An 18,959-nucleotide genomic window follows, 5' to 3' on the forward strand; every position below is an offset into this window, starting at 1 on the left:
GATGATGATAATTATACTGATGATGATGAGCTAGGATGGTGGTGAGTGATAGGCCTATCCTTGAAAATGAAGTTAATGATGGTTGATGGTATGGTAATGCTGAGGATGATGATGAAGATGATAACTTAAAGATGATGATAATAAATTGATGGTCATGATGATTATGTTGATTAAGTTGATGATGGTAACGATGATGGTGAGTACTAGGAGGATGATATGGTTATGATGAGAAGGATGGTATTAAGACATTTAGCAAATCGTTGAAATTAATGCTACTTGAAGATTATAATTAATTTGATATGGTTAAATACTGCCTGAAAACAAATAATTCTATGTAAAGATTTTGTGAATAATTAAGATTTTTTTCTTGTAAATAATGTAAATATGTTCACTGAAAATAATCAAAACTTTCTGCAACAGTAAAGTAGAATTAGTATTGAATTTGTTGTACAATATTGAGATTTAGTTAAATTTATTGTTTAAACTATGATGACATTATTTAGGGCTAACCTCGATTAGCATCTTGCTATTATGTTAGCTCCAATTACCAAATGTTTTGTTTATATGTGATGTACTATTCCTTGTAATTGTACCTGACAGTAATATATTTGGTAATAAATTCAATTCAATTCAATGATGGTGATGATGATGATGGTGATGATGATAGTGATTATGATAATGATGACGATCATGGTGATGAAGTTGGTGATGATGCAGTGATGATGATGATGATGATGAGGTTGTTGATGATGATGATTAAAGATGATGTTGATGATGATGGTGCTAGTGATGATGATGATTATGATGATGTAGGTGATGAAGATGGTGATGAGAATGAGGGTGGTAGTGATGATGACTGGTGGAGGATGGGAAAGATGTTGATAATAGTGTGGTGATGAAGATGATGATGATTAAGGAAGAAGATTTTGATATTGTTTGATGGTAATGCTGCTGCTGCTGTTGATGATGATTAAGTTGATGATGAGTTCATGGAGGACAATGATATGGTGATTATAAAAATGGTGATGAAAATGATGATGGTGATGATGATGATGATGATAATGATGATAACGATGAAGATGAGGATTATGAAGTTGATGATGGTGATGATAATGATGTCGATGATGATGATGAACTAGTTGAAGAAGATAATGGCAGATGATGATGGTAGTGAGAGTGTAAAGATGTCAATATTAGAATATGCAGATGAACTCACTACAAGTTCCTTTCAATATTGTCAAGTTTTCTTTCCATTCTTTTTATCAACATACATGTAATTGGACAAAAAACAAGTGTATCATGCTTGAATTTTTCTTCTAAATGACATGAATCACACTATTAAACTGCAAGTCCACCACAATTTATTGAACTATTTATGAAAGCAAATAATTATTAACAGTTTAGTTAATTAGTTTCCGTTTTGATTTCTTTTCATTAAAGCCCTTTTATCCGGCCCAAGTTAACAAGAATCTACGAGGCCAGCTGTGTGGTGAGTAGAATATAAAAATATTGCTTAAAATCGATGTTCATGTACAAAGAGAGAGAGAAAAAAAACCTAACAATATTTTTTAAGAATACACCTGTCTTGTGAACTGTTGAAACCGTTTTCTGGAATTTCCTGCAAATGTGCAATTTAAGTATCTTCAAACATTTCTCAATTACTTACATGTTGTTGTTGTTTTAGCTTATAGGCCTACTGCACATATCATTCAGTAGTGAATATTTGCGCCTATGTATTTTGTGTGTTCATAGCCTCAGCTAAATTAGAAATCTATCTAAATTCAATTTGTAACTTTAACAGCCATAATTTCACAATTTGTTAATGATTCATAAAATATAGTTTTCATTAATGTTTTTATGATGAGTTTTGAGTTACTATTGGTATTTCATTATTTTATGAAATTTCATGTTAAAAATTTCTACCTGGTCAAAATTTCTATCTAAATGATTAGGAGCCACTAAATTTTTTTTCAATTAATAATTTTGCTTTGTACTTCAAGGTATCTTTTGTAATTGTAAAATAAACATGGTATATTATTATCAATGCATTTTAATAGTGAATATTGTTCAAAGTACGCATACCTCATTTTCAATTGGGTTCCACAATCTAGCTAGATCTGTATAAAGTTATGCCACAGCAAAATATAAGAGTTGCCATAGCTGTTGTACATGTATAACTTCACACATGTATTTGAATACTTTCTCCCATACGTGTACTGTATCAAAGCTGGATCAAAGCAATAGCTTTGATCCAGCTGAGGCATTGTTCAAAACCCACCTTCACCCGACAAAGGAAATTATAATTGGTATACTGTCAAAAATCTATCTGACGGTCAATCGGATCGGGGTCGCCCTAGCCACTAACCCGTCTTTGTGGTTATGGGGTTAAGGCACCGTTGTTCAAAGCTGGGTGCCCGGGTTCGATTCCCGGCAGAGACATTTTTCAGCATCACCAATTTTTCCAAAGGGTAGATAGCTCTGGGGAACCTTGATTTAAGCTATGCCTACCATTGTTCTCTTCATCCATTTCTTTCACAATATATATTATAAATATTTCCAGGGATGTCGTTTGTGTAATTGTTTTATGACCTTCAACATTTCATTGATGTTAAAATCATTAGACATCTGTAGTATTCATCATGTGTTTACCATTTGTGCCAAGTTCATATCTTCTTAAGCAAGCAACGTATGAACACATACATGTGTTAGCTAGAGTGACATGTGTATGTACGATGTACGACTACCATTCTCTCAGTAATAAATTCATAAGCAATTATTGTGACCCCAACCATAAAATGCCTATTGCAGTAGGAGTTTCAGTTAAAGGTTAAGGATCAGCTTAATGATTCTTCTAAATTACATTGAAAATAGTTCTATTTAAATTAATTCTTTAGGAGTATGAATAGCCTTCATTTTTTACTTCTGATTTAATGAAACTTACAGTGTTATGCTTGTGTGATTTGTCTCCATTTATAAATTCAAATCATTTACTTGTAGTTGTTGCATTCACCTTGCCCTAAAAAGAGTCTATAAAAGCTTCTGAAATATTGCTATTATTAGCAGAAAATATGCCAATCCCTTCTTGTTCTATTTAAACAAATAATAGTAAATCATCTTTTTTGCAGACTACATCTCAATTATATTATTTGATGATCATGTATGTTTTTTAAGGTGGAAAATTATGCTATGCAAAGGTGTAGCAATATAAATAAACATTTCTTTTTAATATTCATGAGAGTCGATTTTAAAGAAAATGTATAAGCTTGAAAGAATCTTCTGTGTTTATCCATATTTACTGACATATCTTTTCTCTAAACATAATGCTGTTTCTGCTCGACAAACTATATGGCGTTTTAGCATGTTTTTAAACTTGTGGAGTCTGCAATGCTAGGGCATGGCACTGCAATAGATCAACATTATCCTAAGTTTAATTCATTATGAATTTAAGGTCAGGAAAGTCTTCCATGTTGAGCTGAAATGGTAGTATTCGCTTCTCTCAACATATTTTGGAGAACGCCGCATCTGCTTTAACACAGACTATCTCAATGTTATTGCATTGACCGTGTTTTTTAAAAGTTGACGAGTCTGCAATGCGAGGGCATAGCGATACCATTTTAGCTGTCGATCAACATTATCCCATGCAAATTGAATTGTCATCTTGCAACCCAGAAGGTCAGACCTTGCAAATCCATTCAACATTTGTGGCATTACAGGCCCTTAGTGTTGCTAATTAAATGGTGATTAATAATAACACCATAACATCCCAACATGAATTGAAGCATTAATGAAAAGGCTTATATCTATTGATGAGTATAAATTACTCCAAAATTTATAGGATAATAGGCTTGTAACTATTTAATGCATCATTCACTTTAACGGGTAATATTACTTTTATGTTTAAATGGAAATAATTTGTTTATTTCTTGTTTGTGGCATATGATTATGTTCAAATTGGATGAAGGCTTTGAAACAAATCATGGTACCATTCATAGTTAACAGTTATTATCAGTTTACTTTTATTGACTGTCATGAAATGGTTCTTTTGTAAACTTCTGTACAAGAACAAAACAAGAAACACTGTAATGGTTCTTGTTGATTGCTTTACATGTAGTTGCTTATATATAAAAAACTACTTTGTTTACAGACAAAATGATTCTTTAGGCATTTTAATTTCAGGGCTTAATTTGGGGGCTTTGAATGAATTTACTATTACATGGCCATGCAATGAATTTCAAGGGAAAGTTCACCCTTATGAAAAGGTTTTTTTTTTGAAAAAAATAAAGGTAAATAGTAAAAAAAACTTGGTGACGCTTTGGAAAAAATTCATCAAAGATTAGAAATGTTAGTTGGAAATTTAATATAATTTTTTTCATTTGTGATGTCATATGCAAGCAGCTTCCAAATATTATTTTCCATTCTATTAATAATATTTATAATCCAATTACTTAGTCCCTATAATAACATTAACATTTTTTTTTCAGTGGAATGATGATAAACTAAGAATAAAAATACATATTACAAGTATCTTTCTCTTTTTGTCACATTTTGGATTTTTATTTAGTTGGTTGGTTTTATTCATGATTGATAGAAATCCATTTATTATGATAAATAAAACAGCACCATAATAAAAAAATTATATGAAAAATATGTTATGGAAAATAAAAGTAAAATAATATAGCAAATCAAACCATGTGGATAACATGTATGATAATTTGAAAGTTTGTTGGTGTTAAAATATTTTTAGAGTTTATATTGATATCACCCCTGCCTATTGATCTGAAAAAAAATTATCAATTTAAACTCAATCAAGATATTGTCTTTCGTTTGTAACATATATTGACTTTCTGATTCAGGAAGTGTTGAAATTGCACTTTAGATTGTGATTAAAATGTTGACATTTTTATCATACTGTACAAGCATGTTCACATTAATCATACATGTAATTATCTCAAAAGTGCTCTTCAATAATGGGACATGTTTGCATTAATGTGATAAAGCAGTACATGTACACTGTATACATTGGCCTGTTGCAGAATTAGTTTTGTTTGAATAGGGCATTTGACTGTATAGCACACACATATCTGCCTTGTAAAGTGTTCAAGGTGCTCCCATATTACCCTGGCTATTAAAGCTAATCAATCGCAGGTCTCAAATGCTCCCTTTGGATTGATAAGCCCTTGATTATTTAAAATACTGACATTTAAAGTTTACTTTATTTTACTTTTATCAGGCAGCATGTTGACATTAATCATAATTATCTCAAAAGTACTCTTCAATAATGAAACATGTTTACATTAATGCGTTAAAGCAATACATGTGCATGAATGCTGGCCTGTTGCAGAAGTAGTTTTGTTTGAATAATCCACCTTGTAAGATGCTCAAGGCGCTCCTACAGTGTACATATTACCCTGGCTATTAAAGGTAAATGCTAGTTTTGGTAACAATATCAAAATGACTTTGTACAGAATCCAATGAAATGACCACCAAAGTGTCTGTTTGTATAAATAAAATGCATGTGCCAAAGGATTCCGGAAGAAATTGTGTAATTGCTGAGAAATCAGCAAATAAGCACAAGATTCGGGTAGAGCGTCGAGCCCGACGCTCTAAGATGCTCTAAGCAATAATTATACATAGTCCCATGTGCGCTTATCTGTGTTGGAGATCTTCGGTAGGAACATTTTCAGCGTAGATTTCAAGATTCACAAAGTTCAGTTAATGTAACTGTACCAGATCTAGATCCTCGATGATATACTGACAATTATGCCTTGTTTTACAGACTTTCTCATGAAATCAGTCATTATCAGTGTTTACTGCAACTACTGGAATTTCTCTTTAAAGCTAATCTACTGATTCTGATGCTAAAAAATATCAATCGCAGGTCTCAAATGCTCGCTTTGGGTTGGTTGAAAATGAAGTCGCGTATGATTCTTTTGTTCAGTTCGATTGTTTTCTACAACAAGCATATCAACGTCAAAACCTATATTAATATTGAATGATGAAAGGACAAGTCTACCCCAACAAAAACTTGATTTGAATAAAAAGAGAAAAATCGAACAAGCATAACGCTGAGAATTTCATCAAAATCGGATGTATAAAGTTATGACATTTTAAAGTTTCGCTTCATTTCACAATACAGTTATATGCAAATCTCGGTCGGTATGCAAATGAGGGAACTGATGACATCACTCACTATTTCTTTTGTATTTTATTATATGAAATATTTTGATTTTCTCGTCATTATCATGTGAAATGAAGTTTCATTCCTCCCTGAACACGTGGAATTCCATTATTTTAACATTTTGTGGTTCAGGCAAGGAGGTCCTAATTGTCAAATTCGTAAAAATTGAAATATTGTATAATCCAAACAATAAAAAAAAGAAATAGTGAGTGAGTGACATCATCGACTCATTTGAATGTAACTAACTCATTCATATAACTATTTTGTGAAAAAATAAGCGAAACTTTCAAATGTCATAACTTTCTAATTTTACATCCGATTTTGATGAAATTTTCAGCATTGTGCTTGTCTGATTTTTCTCTATTGATTCAAATCAACATTTTTCTGAGCTGGACTTGACCTTTAATTAAACCAGGAAACTCTTGCTTTTAGAAGCAACTTTATAGATTTGGCTGTATTATAAAATCAGAGATGGAAAAAGCATTCAAATCCCCAAGAGACAACATAATTCTGTGTAAGAACACATCGTATATCAATATAGCCCCAGGTGTGTATTGGATGGAGTTTATATACCTTACATGTACATGTATATTGTTGGGGAAGAGTACTCCATATTCAGATATTGTATCTTTGAGCTAGAGTTGTACAGTGTGCAGGGAAACCAACGTTCATGGCATTTCGATCACGCCTCCAGCGGAGCGCACACAGTACGTCTACGTCTACACTTGTCTGAATATTTAATGATATCCCGAATCACCCCACCATGCCATGATTTATCGCTCTGGGAGGAAAATTTTGCAAGACCTGTGTCATGTACATGTATAATATGATGCAATGTGTTGCATTTCACACTGCGCATCTTTTCTCTTTCTGCCGTTGCTTGTCATGACTTTTTCCTTTCTCTTTCTCTTTTTGTGTTGTCTTGTTTTTGCACTCTCTTCCCCTTCATCTGTCCTTTTCTATTTCTCTTTGACTATAACCCCCCTCATGTTTAATCTTTATTTATTTATTTATTAGAACATATTTAATCAGGTAAAAAGATCAGTATAAATCTGTTTTTCATCAATGACCTGATGAAAACATTAAGAACAACATAAATCATCAAATCATACATGAAAATAGAGTCAAAATATAAATCAAAGATAACAATACTTAGTAACATAAATAAACAAATATTGTTACTTGAATGATAATATGAATCAAACTAAAATATTTTAAATTATCAAAAGGGAAGAGTTACTAATTTTAAAACTACTTATTGTATAATTTATTCGCTGATAACAACAATGAACAATGAAATAATTTTGACACAATAGAAAATCGAGTAAAAATGGCAATCAGTTATAAATGCATGTCTATAAAATATCATAGGGTTAAGATCATTGAATCTGCTCTTTAGAACTGTGTCTCCTATATATATATATTGCCAAATTAATACCTCTGTTTTATTAGGGCCAATTCCTTTTCTGTTATTGTGCTTGCAGCTTTCCTTTTCTTTTGTAAATTTACCAAGTTGTCTTTTTCTTCCTTTGTCTCATGCAGTTGTTTCCCTTCTCTTCTCCATCTCCTTTTTTTGTTTGAGCCTTTTTCTCTCCCTCTTTATGTTAGGTTTCATCTGCCGTAGCATTGTCCAAAAGATTCTTCCCTCTTGAGCACTATCTCTTCCATTAATTGATCTTCTTTCCTTGCCTTTTCACTAGAGCTACATGTATCTGTTCTCCTCCTGTGTTTTTTTTTCTCTCTCAAATTGTCATTTTGTTGATGTTAGATCTTGTATGATACTTGTTTTATGCTTTTCTTTTACATTTCCTTGTCTTTCTTCATCTGTATGATTCTACCTTTTTTTCCTTGTCTGACATACAGTCTTCTCTCTGTGTTTTCACTCTCTTTTTTACATTTTCTTTATTTCATTTGTCTATAAATTCCCTATATAATTACTTCACTATTCTGTCATTAAGTCTTTCCATGCATTTTTTCTGTTTTCCTGTTTTATTTATTATCAATGTCTGTCACATTTTGCTATCTCTCCCTTTTTGGGGGACTCACAGATTCTTTTTTTTCTCTATATTTCGCTCCCGCTTTCTCTCTTGATAACATTCATATGTTCTGTATCTATTGCTTCTGCCATGCAAGTACCCTTCTCTTATGTACATATAACATTGCCTCATATTGTCTGAGTTATATTTCATTTCCCTTTCTTTACAGTCTTTTGAGCGAGTTCTTGTGGAAAACAAAGTGCACGGCCTGTCGCCAAGTCTCTCTGATGCCATAGCCAGTATTCCAAGATGGCAGCTTATACAGGCGGCCCTTCCCCACCTGATGCATTGCTGCGCAGCTCTTCTCACCAACCGAGCCAAGTTAGGGCACGCGGACAAGCTAGGAGTCGGGGAAACCAAGCTCCTGTACACCTTGCACTGGGTTCTCCTGGATGCTCCAGATGAGTGTGCCCAAGAACCAATTAATGAGGATAACCAGAGTGACACCAGCAGCCACCTAGCTCTTGAGCACCCGCTTACCACATTGCAGCTGTTCGTGTACCTCTTTGCTCCACTGGTTTACAGCATCAAGGAATCGGACCTGACTTTCAGGTTGGAGAGTGGAGTGAAGCTCTGGCGTGCCTTGTGGGACCACAAGCAACCTGATATACAGAGCATGTCAGGATTGGTGAAGCCGAGGCGCATTATCAGGGTGGGCAGAAGGCATCATCCAAAGAAAGTGAGTCCTGTTATGAACAAGGTGGCACCAAAGCTAGAGAATAAGATTGATGAGGTTGAGGAAAAGAAAGAGGAAGTTATTGAAGAGGTCAAGGAAGAGAAGAAAGATGAAGAGAAGGAACATGTTGAGGAGAAAAAGGAGGAACCGAAGGAAGAGCAGCAACGTCCGATAGTTCCTTTAGCAGACATTTCAGAAGTGAGCCGATTAAGCACTCCTGCTGATGTGCCTTCTGTAAGCTTGGAGATATTCTGTGAGATGTGCAACACTCCTGTCACCGGAAACCAGGCTTGTAGCTGCGGGAATCTCAAGGTATCTTCAGGATTTAATTATGCCCAGCTTCAAGATGGTCTCCGTGCCATGCAAAATAGAAAGGACTCAGAACCTAATATTCAAATGAAGATGGCTCCGAAGTGTACTCCGGTAGATTTCACACCACCGCCAACAAGAAAGTCACGGCCACAGTCTCTTGAATTGTCAGGAAGCAACAGCAGCAGCAGAATTGAAGATGAAACTTATGATGATCCTTCAAAAGGAGTGTTTCCTTCCCCTCCTTCTCCGCCTCCTGACATGCCCAGACGGCGGTTTCCTCAGAGACTTAATGATGTGTGCTCTGCGACGCTCTTTGATGTTGCTGTTCTCCGATGTCTTTTCAGCCCTCATTGGTCAGAAGATGGGGTCCATTGGGCTCTCACATACATCCTGACAAGGTTGCGACAGATAGCTGATGAGACCATCGCTGCAGAAAGGGTACGGCAAAGGAGTAATTCCTCTCCAATACCACAGATTACTGTGTCACTTTTCAACCCAGCCCCAGGTCCTCCACCTAAGAAATTCTCTGTGCCAGCTGCTTACATGGGATCAACCCTTGGTCAAGGATACAGGGTTTCTGAAGCGCGTCCTAGAGAAGCTCATCCCTTTCAAGGTTCACCTAAGAAGATTAAGTTAGAGGAGCAGTGTCCACCTACAAATCCTCCACCCAAGAGGAACATTCTAGATAGAAAGAATTCCCTGGAAAGAAAAAACAGTGGTGAAAGAAAAGGGCCCCATGACATGATCCGTGCTGGAAAGTACAGGAAGGTTGCCAGACCCTCAAAAGCTGGTAGTGCTCTTGTGCCCAAATTAGAAGAAATAGAGGAGGTCAAGATGAGCAATTCCAGTGATGATTCAAAGCATGAGGAAAGTACAGGTGATACCAAACCTCTCATTCCGTCCCCTGATGAAGTAGTCAAGAATCCTAGCTTTACCATTCCTAGAAGAGAACCACTTGAGTTCAAAATTAAAGTCATCCACCTGAAAACTCTTCCTTCATTGTTGAAGGTGGGTGAACATAACCAAGACAATTCCCCAAACTGCAATTCAAATGAGAATGAACTGACAGAATCCTTGCTCAAGCCTCTGCAAAGTAACATTGCATTCACAGCTTCTGCTGCAACTCTGGATATTACCAAACCTCTTGAACTTCCTGCAAAACAAACTCTGGCAAATTCTCCTACAATGCTGACAGCCAGCTATGATAGGCAGCGAACGTCGGTCTTGCCACCTCCATCATCATCTCCAGGGATCAACTCTTTACCAAATCCTACCCTCAAAGCTCCTGTAATGGTGTCCAATCCTAGATCCAAGGCATCGGCACTGCCTCGGTCTCCTTCTCCAAGGTTTGTGACAACCGTCACACCTGGATCTCCCTCCTCCTCTCCTTTACCACCAGCTCCTGCTGGACATGGATCAGCCCCAGCTGTTCATGCCAAGAGGTTGATCAAAGAAGCAGGTGGCATTCAGGACCGGAAACCAATGCAGCTACATGGACCAAATGCACAAGTTTTGCAAGTTCCGGACTGGAACAGTGCCGATTTAGAACCACAAATGGCCACCATTATAGAGCCACCAAAGAGACTGTCTAATGGAACAATGATTCAGTCGGACTGTGAAACCAAAACCCTGCCAAAGTTGACTATTCCTCCTCTTCCATTATCACCAAGTGCAAAGCCACCTCCTTTACCATTGACAGGGCCCCCTCCAATCACCCCTCCTCCGTTTTGCTCACCTCCTAAGCTATCCCCACCCAAAAGGGAGCAACCAAAGCTTGTTAAAGCAGTAGTCATTCAGGATGAAATGGAGGATTTGAGTGACTGGGAGATGACAACGACCCACAACAACAACAATAATCCACACTCTAACCCTGATTACCCGCCACCGTCTGATGATGATCATGACATTGAGGAACCGACGGAAACGTGTGCCTTGTTGGTGCCCCCGCCGAGGGACACCACCAAGAATCCATTTAAACCTGCTGACAACTGCCCATCTTCAGGAAGCGAATGCCAAGGAAGCCAGAAGACCTCTCTGAACATCCCTGCATCCATGTTGCCCCGTAGCGCATCTGATACCTTTGTGAACTACACAACACAGGAAGAGCAGGAAGTGGCTGAGGCACCAGGATCGACTTACTATATCCAGGTAAAGATAATATTTCAATCATTGAGCTTAGGTACCTTGTCAAAAGTCTGTGAGGCTCCATCTTTTAGCAGGAATCCAGCTGTACCTGCACAATGTGCCCTTTCATGACGGTTTTCCTGCATTCTCCATTGTTTTTTTCAATAATGAAGTGTGAGAATTGGTAATGAAAGATCACTTGAGGGATTCTGGCACAAAAGAAGCGGCTGAGTTTGACAAGGTACCTTATTTGATGAACAACGCAAATTGTTGTCATGAAATTAAATGTATGTATAAGTATACATCCATGTGGCTATGAAAAATCACATAATATTAATAATGTTATTTTTCCTTTCAATATTTATGTTTTTATCAAGAACCATTTGATTAGGAATACAAATAATGTATCTTTAAAGGAAATTTATATCTCATGACTGTTTTTTCTTTCTCTAGGAAAATGGGCACCTGAATTTCTCGGTGATAGTGAAAGCCCTTCATACGATTGTTACCAAAGAGACCAGTGCCCGTGTTTGCGACGTGGCCCTGAACATCATCGACACCCTCTTGGAGTTCAGCGTCATCAAGAAAGGTGAAAGATCCAGTCCGCAACAGCCCAAGATACCCGTGATCAAGGTAGAAGGCGAGAAGGTATAGCCCAGAGGATTCACACGCATTCTGTCCAGTGCATGACCCAAGTTGGACTTAAAGAAACAAGAAAAATCCCCACTCAAATGATCCAAGGACTTCAGCGTCCTATCCTTTGTTTAGATTTGTCCTCCCTCGCCCCCAAAAGATCTCTCGATCTGCTACCTTTGGTGCTTCCCCCTCACATGCAAAAGTTTTAGTTTTGTTTGACTCAAGCTGGACTCAGGAATTACTCAAATGATGACGGGAATATCTTTCCAACCCGATTGTTTATATGGGTTTTCTTCTTTGCCCATGGAGATCAGTAGATTTTCTAGTCTTGTACTGTGCTACAGTTAGTGCTTCGATCCCTTCACTTGCAAATTTCTTAGTCTCGCTTCAGCTATATTATGTAGTTCTGCACACTTTGTTTAGTCGACTTTTTATTGTCCCTAATCAAACCCCAGATCGAGTCTCCAAATTGTCCTGGTTAATCCTGTGGTCCTCCAAATGTTCGCTTACCCTTAGAAAATGTGTTGCGTTTGGAATTATTGCGAAATTATTATTTTTTTTATTGGTTAATAGTGTTATTTTCAACAAATTACCTCTTATTCTCCCATTGTTAGACCCTTTGAATTTTTTGTGTGGGTATCTTTTGCAGAATAATTTTCTATCTAATATTTATGGATCTGTTGTAAACAGAGTACCCACCAGTTTTAAATGTCCCTTTTGTGTTAAAACCTGTGCCACCTAATGGCGTAATATTTGCTTCTTCCCATTTATTAACCCTTTTTCACAATTTAAGTTTTGCCCATTTGCTGGGAGGAAATTTGATTTGAAGGCAAACAGTTTAGGGTCTAGATTAAGCATAAGCAGGGTTCAAATCAAACAAGACCATGGCTTCCGATGCCCTCACAAATGGCATTGATTTCCTTCCATAACATTTGAAGACCAAAGTAAGTGCCCTGCAATAATCCAGTGTATTTATATAACCCCTTGAAAAGTACATTTTTCTATTAATGCCCTCTTTTAATGGCCTTGAATGCCCCCTTTATTAAGTGGGCACTGCCTTTCCTTTCCTTTAACTGTCCTATTAAAAAAAAATTACCTTGCCCCATCAAATCCTTAATGAAAACCCTGCATTAGGTTCTGCATAAAATAAAAATAATGAGTTGTAGACATCTTTGGGTTATGAAACCTATTAAGAAACAAACAGCTAGGATTTCCAGTATTTGACATTGCAACCCTCATCGATTTGAAGTGACAATAAATGGAAAGGCGAGAAATTAAAATTTTTTTATCAGAATTATTGCGCATCATGTTCAGAGAATGTTGCATTATTCTGAATGGAATTACTCCTTAATCTGTATAACCTTCCTGAAAGTTACTCTTATATATCCAGAATGCTGATAATTACATCTTTATGGATGCATCTTTCGTTCCAGTTACTAGAATTTCACCATCAATTTGGATTCAACTGAAAATTCCAAGATGGCGTCCATATAGCCATCAGATGCATTTTCGATTGATTTGCCTCTTGCAAACTGGTTTGATCTTTTAAAATTCTTCACCTATTCCTGTAATTGCATGTAAGTTGTCATGCTTCTATTTAGCTTGGTGTAGGCATAACAAAATGCGTGAGGATTGTTCTGTTTGACCCGGTCCTGTAACACAAACTCTGGCAATTGATTGCAGAGTTAATTTTTATGATCGATTGCTCATGCCTGATCAATGCAATTGATTTAAAACAAGAACTCTATGATCGATTACTACACATTGTGTTACAGGATCTTGAAGATGTCTTTTATCACTTTTCTGAGTGTCATGAAATGAACATGGAATTTTAAAAAAGCAGTGGCAATAAAAATTCTCCAACTAAATCACGTGCAGGTTTATGTATGTTTTACAATTCATCTCGATCTGCTCTTGTATACACCAAAACATTAAAGCCCTGCATGTGACATGTTATCAAATTTAGGAGACTGTGCATATGACATAAAAAAGCCAAAAAGAGTGACAGTTTCTGGGTTAAATATAATCCATTTAAACAGATATTGCACTTAATGACTCTAATCAACACTCAAAATAAATTTGAGTGTTGATATCCCATACATTTACTGCTTGCCGTTGCAACCGGTTTTTAATGAAAAAAAAAACTCTCACCAGAAAGTGATAAATGACATCACAATGTATCGTAATGTAATGTTATGTTATGTATTTATAGAAAATCGTACAAAGTCATTGATGTCCTATGACGGTTAATTTTCTTCCACACACGTCTCACGCACCTGTCATTTTGTTCTCAAGCGAAAAAGTGTGAAAGATCTCGTAGATGATGGATGTATATTTGTATATTTCATCTTTTCATTTATACATGTGTTGAACAATATGAGCCTCTCATACACTATGTAAATACATACTTCTTTAACGCTAGCCTTATTTAGAATGATCTATCATTAATACAAAAAAAGGAACCATATTTCGATTCAGTCCCCACCCTTTCGCTTGGAACACAGTGACACGTGCTGGTTATGTTGGTACATGTTATATTGAATTGTACTTCCCGATCTTATGTTACCCCGCACCGGTATTGTAGATCGCAGGTGCCTTGTTTTTAAGTAGTAGTTTCTGCACTACAATGCTTCACCTTTATCTTATATAGACTCGCTTCCCCTTTTCACCGGTAGAATGTGTTATATACATCTGTGTGAAGAGTGGACAGATTTCGCTCCATTTCTCAAGGAGGAGAGAGGATGCATACATACACTCTTTCTCTGAGATCAGGTATTACCCACTCTCTTAAAAGAAGATAGGAACCAGCAGCCATCTCATGTCCTGGGGGGTGTTTCACAAAGATTTAAGTATGACTTAAGTCGCACTTAAATGTCGACGCGTACATGATATGCAACGCGTAATCTTATTGATCAATACGCAGTAGTGCGCGTCATCTTGGCATGATCTGACCAATGATGTCATGCCTTTTATACTGCTCCCAACTAGACATCTAAGTGCGACTCTAAGTCATACTTAAATCTTTGTGAAACACCCCCCAGAACTACTCAGTTCTGGTCAGGTTCAGTCCCCATAATGCATCATTCTGAGCCGTGTAGTCTTGTAATACAGGCCAACTTGAATTGTAACACACTGAATTCACTACTCCTTATACAGTCATACAGTAATGATTTTGTTAAAAAGTAGCAAAACATGAACCTTTCCTCTAAAAAATAATTAAATTTCTTGATACAAATAGAATTATAGGATGATGACTAGACATTAATAAAACAGAATGATAACTGCTGTCAAATTAGGGATGGCTGGTTACAAAATACAATCTTATGTAAATGTAAAGACTACACAACATATGAATCCTCTGATATTTATTTGCAAAATTGAAAACTACTGAGGAATGAATCAAAATTGCGTGGAGGATTGCCTATGAAATTCAAAGGAATAATCTTGACGGAAAACAGATTAAGCAAAATGGGAGTGAGGTAGCCATAACTTATTCATGTTCATGTGAAGGCACCCACTACTTCATAAACCTGCTCCCCAACAAAAAAAATGGGAACCAATTCCTCAGTGTGAAATTATTAAAATGTCCCCTCATTGTCCAGCTCTAAAATTCAACCTCAACTTGAACTCTTATCTTTATGCCTAAATCATCCAAACCACAATCAAAGCTTGTTTAGAGTGTGTTAAGTACCTACCTAAACATGTATGATAAACAATGTCCAGTGCAGATATTGATGGAACATGACATTCTTAGCTGACCCCTTGCTGCATCTGCCCATGTGACACTTAACAATGAATTACTTCAGGTTTGGGATGGATAATCAATCAGACCATGTGCATCGAGCATTCCGACATACACAAGCGCATGTATCTTTGACACCAAACCGATCTGACATACATGGGATTAACACATGGCCCTTAATTTAGGACCATGATGCATGCCTTTCTGTGAAACCAGGCCACATAGAAGTAAACATTTATATGCATGTTGCCAGGTGGATTTGCTGTTGATCAAGGGGGGGGGGGGATGGGGATGCCATTCCTAGACCCACCCTGTTTGCTTTATTTCATACAAAAACATCTTTTGGCCCATTTCCTCTATCAATTGTACAATTTGTATGAGTTTCCTCACAACTCCCTGGTTGATTGCAGCTCTCAGTGTTTAAAAGGGGGAACTTTCTTAAGACCAAGACATTGCAAAAAGACTGCCGACTGGTGTAGTTTAGATTCTAATCTTGAAAACATCTAAGAGATAGGAAATCTTCGCAGGGGAGCTAAAAACAATGGGTTAGGATAGGGAGAGGGTAGTTGACGATTGAAATAGCTAGAAGTCAGACAGAGTAGTCAAAACGCTTACTCTTGGCCCATGACTAAAGTTAATCTTATTCTCCTAATACCTAAACCTGAAATTTTTTAGCAGATGTCCTGTAGATTTCTTGAAAAATAGAGCCCTATCTATCTATTTCCTCAGATAACAAATGCTCTGTGGGATGAGAAAATTCATTCTGGAACGACAACCAACCAATCATTCATACACAAGATTGTAATGTAGGTTCTAATAATACAAATGTGTGTAGGATCTCTCATGCATGAGTCTTGATGATACTTTCCTCTTTTGAATGCTCATCAAACCAAGGAAGATTGCATTCTAACCTTCCAGCTCTAAATCTGCCTCCCGTGGTCTGAGTCATGAAGATCTGCAGCAATGGTAAATTCCATGGAAACCTTGATTGTGATTGGCTGCTGAGCCATGTTACCATGGTAGTTGCCATAATGGCAAAGTTATTACAGTTGTAGCTCTTTGTGAAACAGGCCCCTGAACTAACATGTTAAGAAAAAAGTAGGCCTACATGAAGTTTGAACATTGATCTTTCACCTAGTAACACCACTCCCCCCTAACCAGACCAGGGGACTGTTGCACAAAGCAGAGTACTTTGTATTCTCTTGGACCCTGTAATACAAAGGTTAGCTCTTAATCGCTTATTTGAAAGACCCATTCTGATTGGTCCCTAGTCAGTCTACGGAGTAAAATGCACATGCAACGATGATCTTGATAGGCCATTTCATTTAGCATTGATGGTTAACCTTTGTGTTATGTGGCCCTATTCTACTATGGCCCTGTTCTACTACCAGTATAGCCAACCTTCAACTGGTCTAGTCCATGTGGGCTAAGACCTAATAGAAAGTATTAAGATTTAGAAAAGGGTGAATGTACCATATCTTGATGTTCCTTCCTCCTACCAAAGGTTAAGACAGGTGTCAAGGACGGGGATGCTGAAGCCGCTGCTAAAGGGATGGAAGACATGACGGTCCACAACCTGGTGATGCAGACCCTCATCCAGGTCTTCAGGGCATTTGGATGTCAGCATGGATGTGGCGAAGGGGTCAGGGGTCAACAAGGTAAGACACTATACGTGCATGCTTCAATTTCTTTATCTATTTGTTAATTCATTTAAATATCTGTTTATTTGCAACTAGTTTCATATATTTACATATACATGTATATTTATGTATGGTACTTATTCATTTATTTATTTGATTATTCATTCATTTACTTCTTTATTTATTTGTTTATTCATTTAATGTTTTTGTTTATATATTCATTTTTTCAAATTCCAGCTGGTATGAAAATTGGAATTAAGAACATGTGTTATGAAATTGTGAATAATTGCCTGCTTAATTTGTTACATTTTACAAATAGTCAAGAATAATCTCACATTGTATAATATGTTGAAAAGCTTGTATCATATATTGCATTTGGCAAGGAAACTAGTTTAACAGGAAATTCATAAATAAATTTTTAGGTATATCATGTCCTGAAACAAGGGTATGATTCAAGGGTATTCAAATATGTATATAAACACGTACGGATATACATGCTTTCGTGGCAGGAAAATGAGAGAGGGAGAGAGAACGAGAAGACTGTGTATGAGAGGGAGAGATAGAAAGAGAGAGGGAGGATAAAGTACAAAAATAGAATAAAACACTTGATTTATTATTAACAGGAAAAATCAAGGCCAGCATATTAATATCAACAATAGAGAAATAGGAAAGATAATAGAAAACCTTACAAAAACCTACAAATTATGTTAAAAAACACAATTACATGTATCTAAAAAAGGAGGGAATGTATTAGAAAGGGCTAGATTAACCAGCATTATACTAAGCATTGTAATGATTGAAATGAATTAAGAAAAACACACTCAGAATTTAATAGTAGAATACAGATTTTACAGCTGTTTCTATAGATTCAGATTCCATTAGAGCCATTACCCGACCGAACAACTACAAACCATGTTCATCAATAAAATTGATTCGTCCATAGCAATGCCCAGTGAGGCATGATGCATATCTCATTGTGCCTTTCCCGTTGTGCACCAGCGATACCAGCACAGATTCATTAATCAAGGCCGTATGTAAGTGCGATTAAAGCGCACTGATGATTATTAATCAAGAGCTGCAGTATTTATGAGCCATTGTGGTTTAGCGTTAACTAATTGATATTTTCAATGGAAAGCCTGTCTGATTTGTGTTACCGACAGTTTTATTAATATCTTGATTGCGAACAAAATCCATGTATATGGTCCTTCAGAGTTTAATTTTCATTCATTCATAAAAAAAAACAGTATGTCCAAATTTGAGCATATTTTTTTGCAACCAAACTTTATTTTATTTTGACAATTGACATGGTTGTCAAAAGAAAGAAAGAGGCAATATTGAAGTAGGTAACACATGGGGCAATGAGGATATGCTATGCACAGGGAGCCGTTATTTTTTCTCTTCATGCTAGAGATGTGTTTGCAAGTGGAACAAAAATAATAGAAGGAAATATTTCAGTATACATCAACACTAACTATACATATTAAAATTCTTGAATATATATAAAAATCAGGGCCCTGTTTCATAAAGACTTATAATAATAACAAATGCACATTTTCTATAACAAATTTACCATCAGCCAATCAGATTTAAGGATTTTAGTAGCTTTTAACAGTTA

The 18,959-nt window shown here is 36.4% G+C and overlaps 1 protein-coding gene across 5 annotated transcripts in view; it reads left to right on the plus strand.

Moving 5' to 3' along the window:
* The window catches only part of LOC121430407 (protein unc-80 homolog), a 102,594-nt gene that overhangs the window by 676 nt on the left and 82,959 nt on the right, over positions 1-18,959 (plus strand). For 4 of the 5 annotated variants that reach the window (XM_041627692.1, XM_041627695.1, XM_041627694.1 and 1 more), the window contains exons 2-5: positions 1,441-1,489; positions 8,384-11,350; positions 11,780-11,974; positions 17,209-17,362. In XM_041627692.1, the coding sequence (XP_041483626.1) occupies positions 1,441-1,489; positions 8,384-11,350; positions 11,780-11,974; positions 17,209-17,362 (3,365 nt within the window). The remainder of the gene's footprint in view (positions 1-1,440; positions 1,490-8,383; positions 11,351-11,779; positions 11,975-17,208; positions 17,363-18,959) is intronic. The other variant, XM_041627693.1, reaches the window with a different exon arrangement.

The sequence above is a fragment of the Lytechinus variegatus genome, chromosome 16 (assembly GCF_018143015.1).
Source record: "Lytechinus variegatus isolate NC3 chromosome 16, Lvar_3.0, whole genome shotgun sequence".
Taxonomy (NCBI): domain Eukaryota; kingdom Metazoa; phylum Echinodermata; class Echinoidea; order Temnopleuroida; family Toxopneustidae; genus Lytechinus; species Lytechinus variegatus.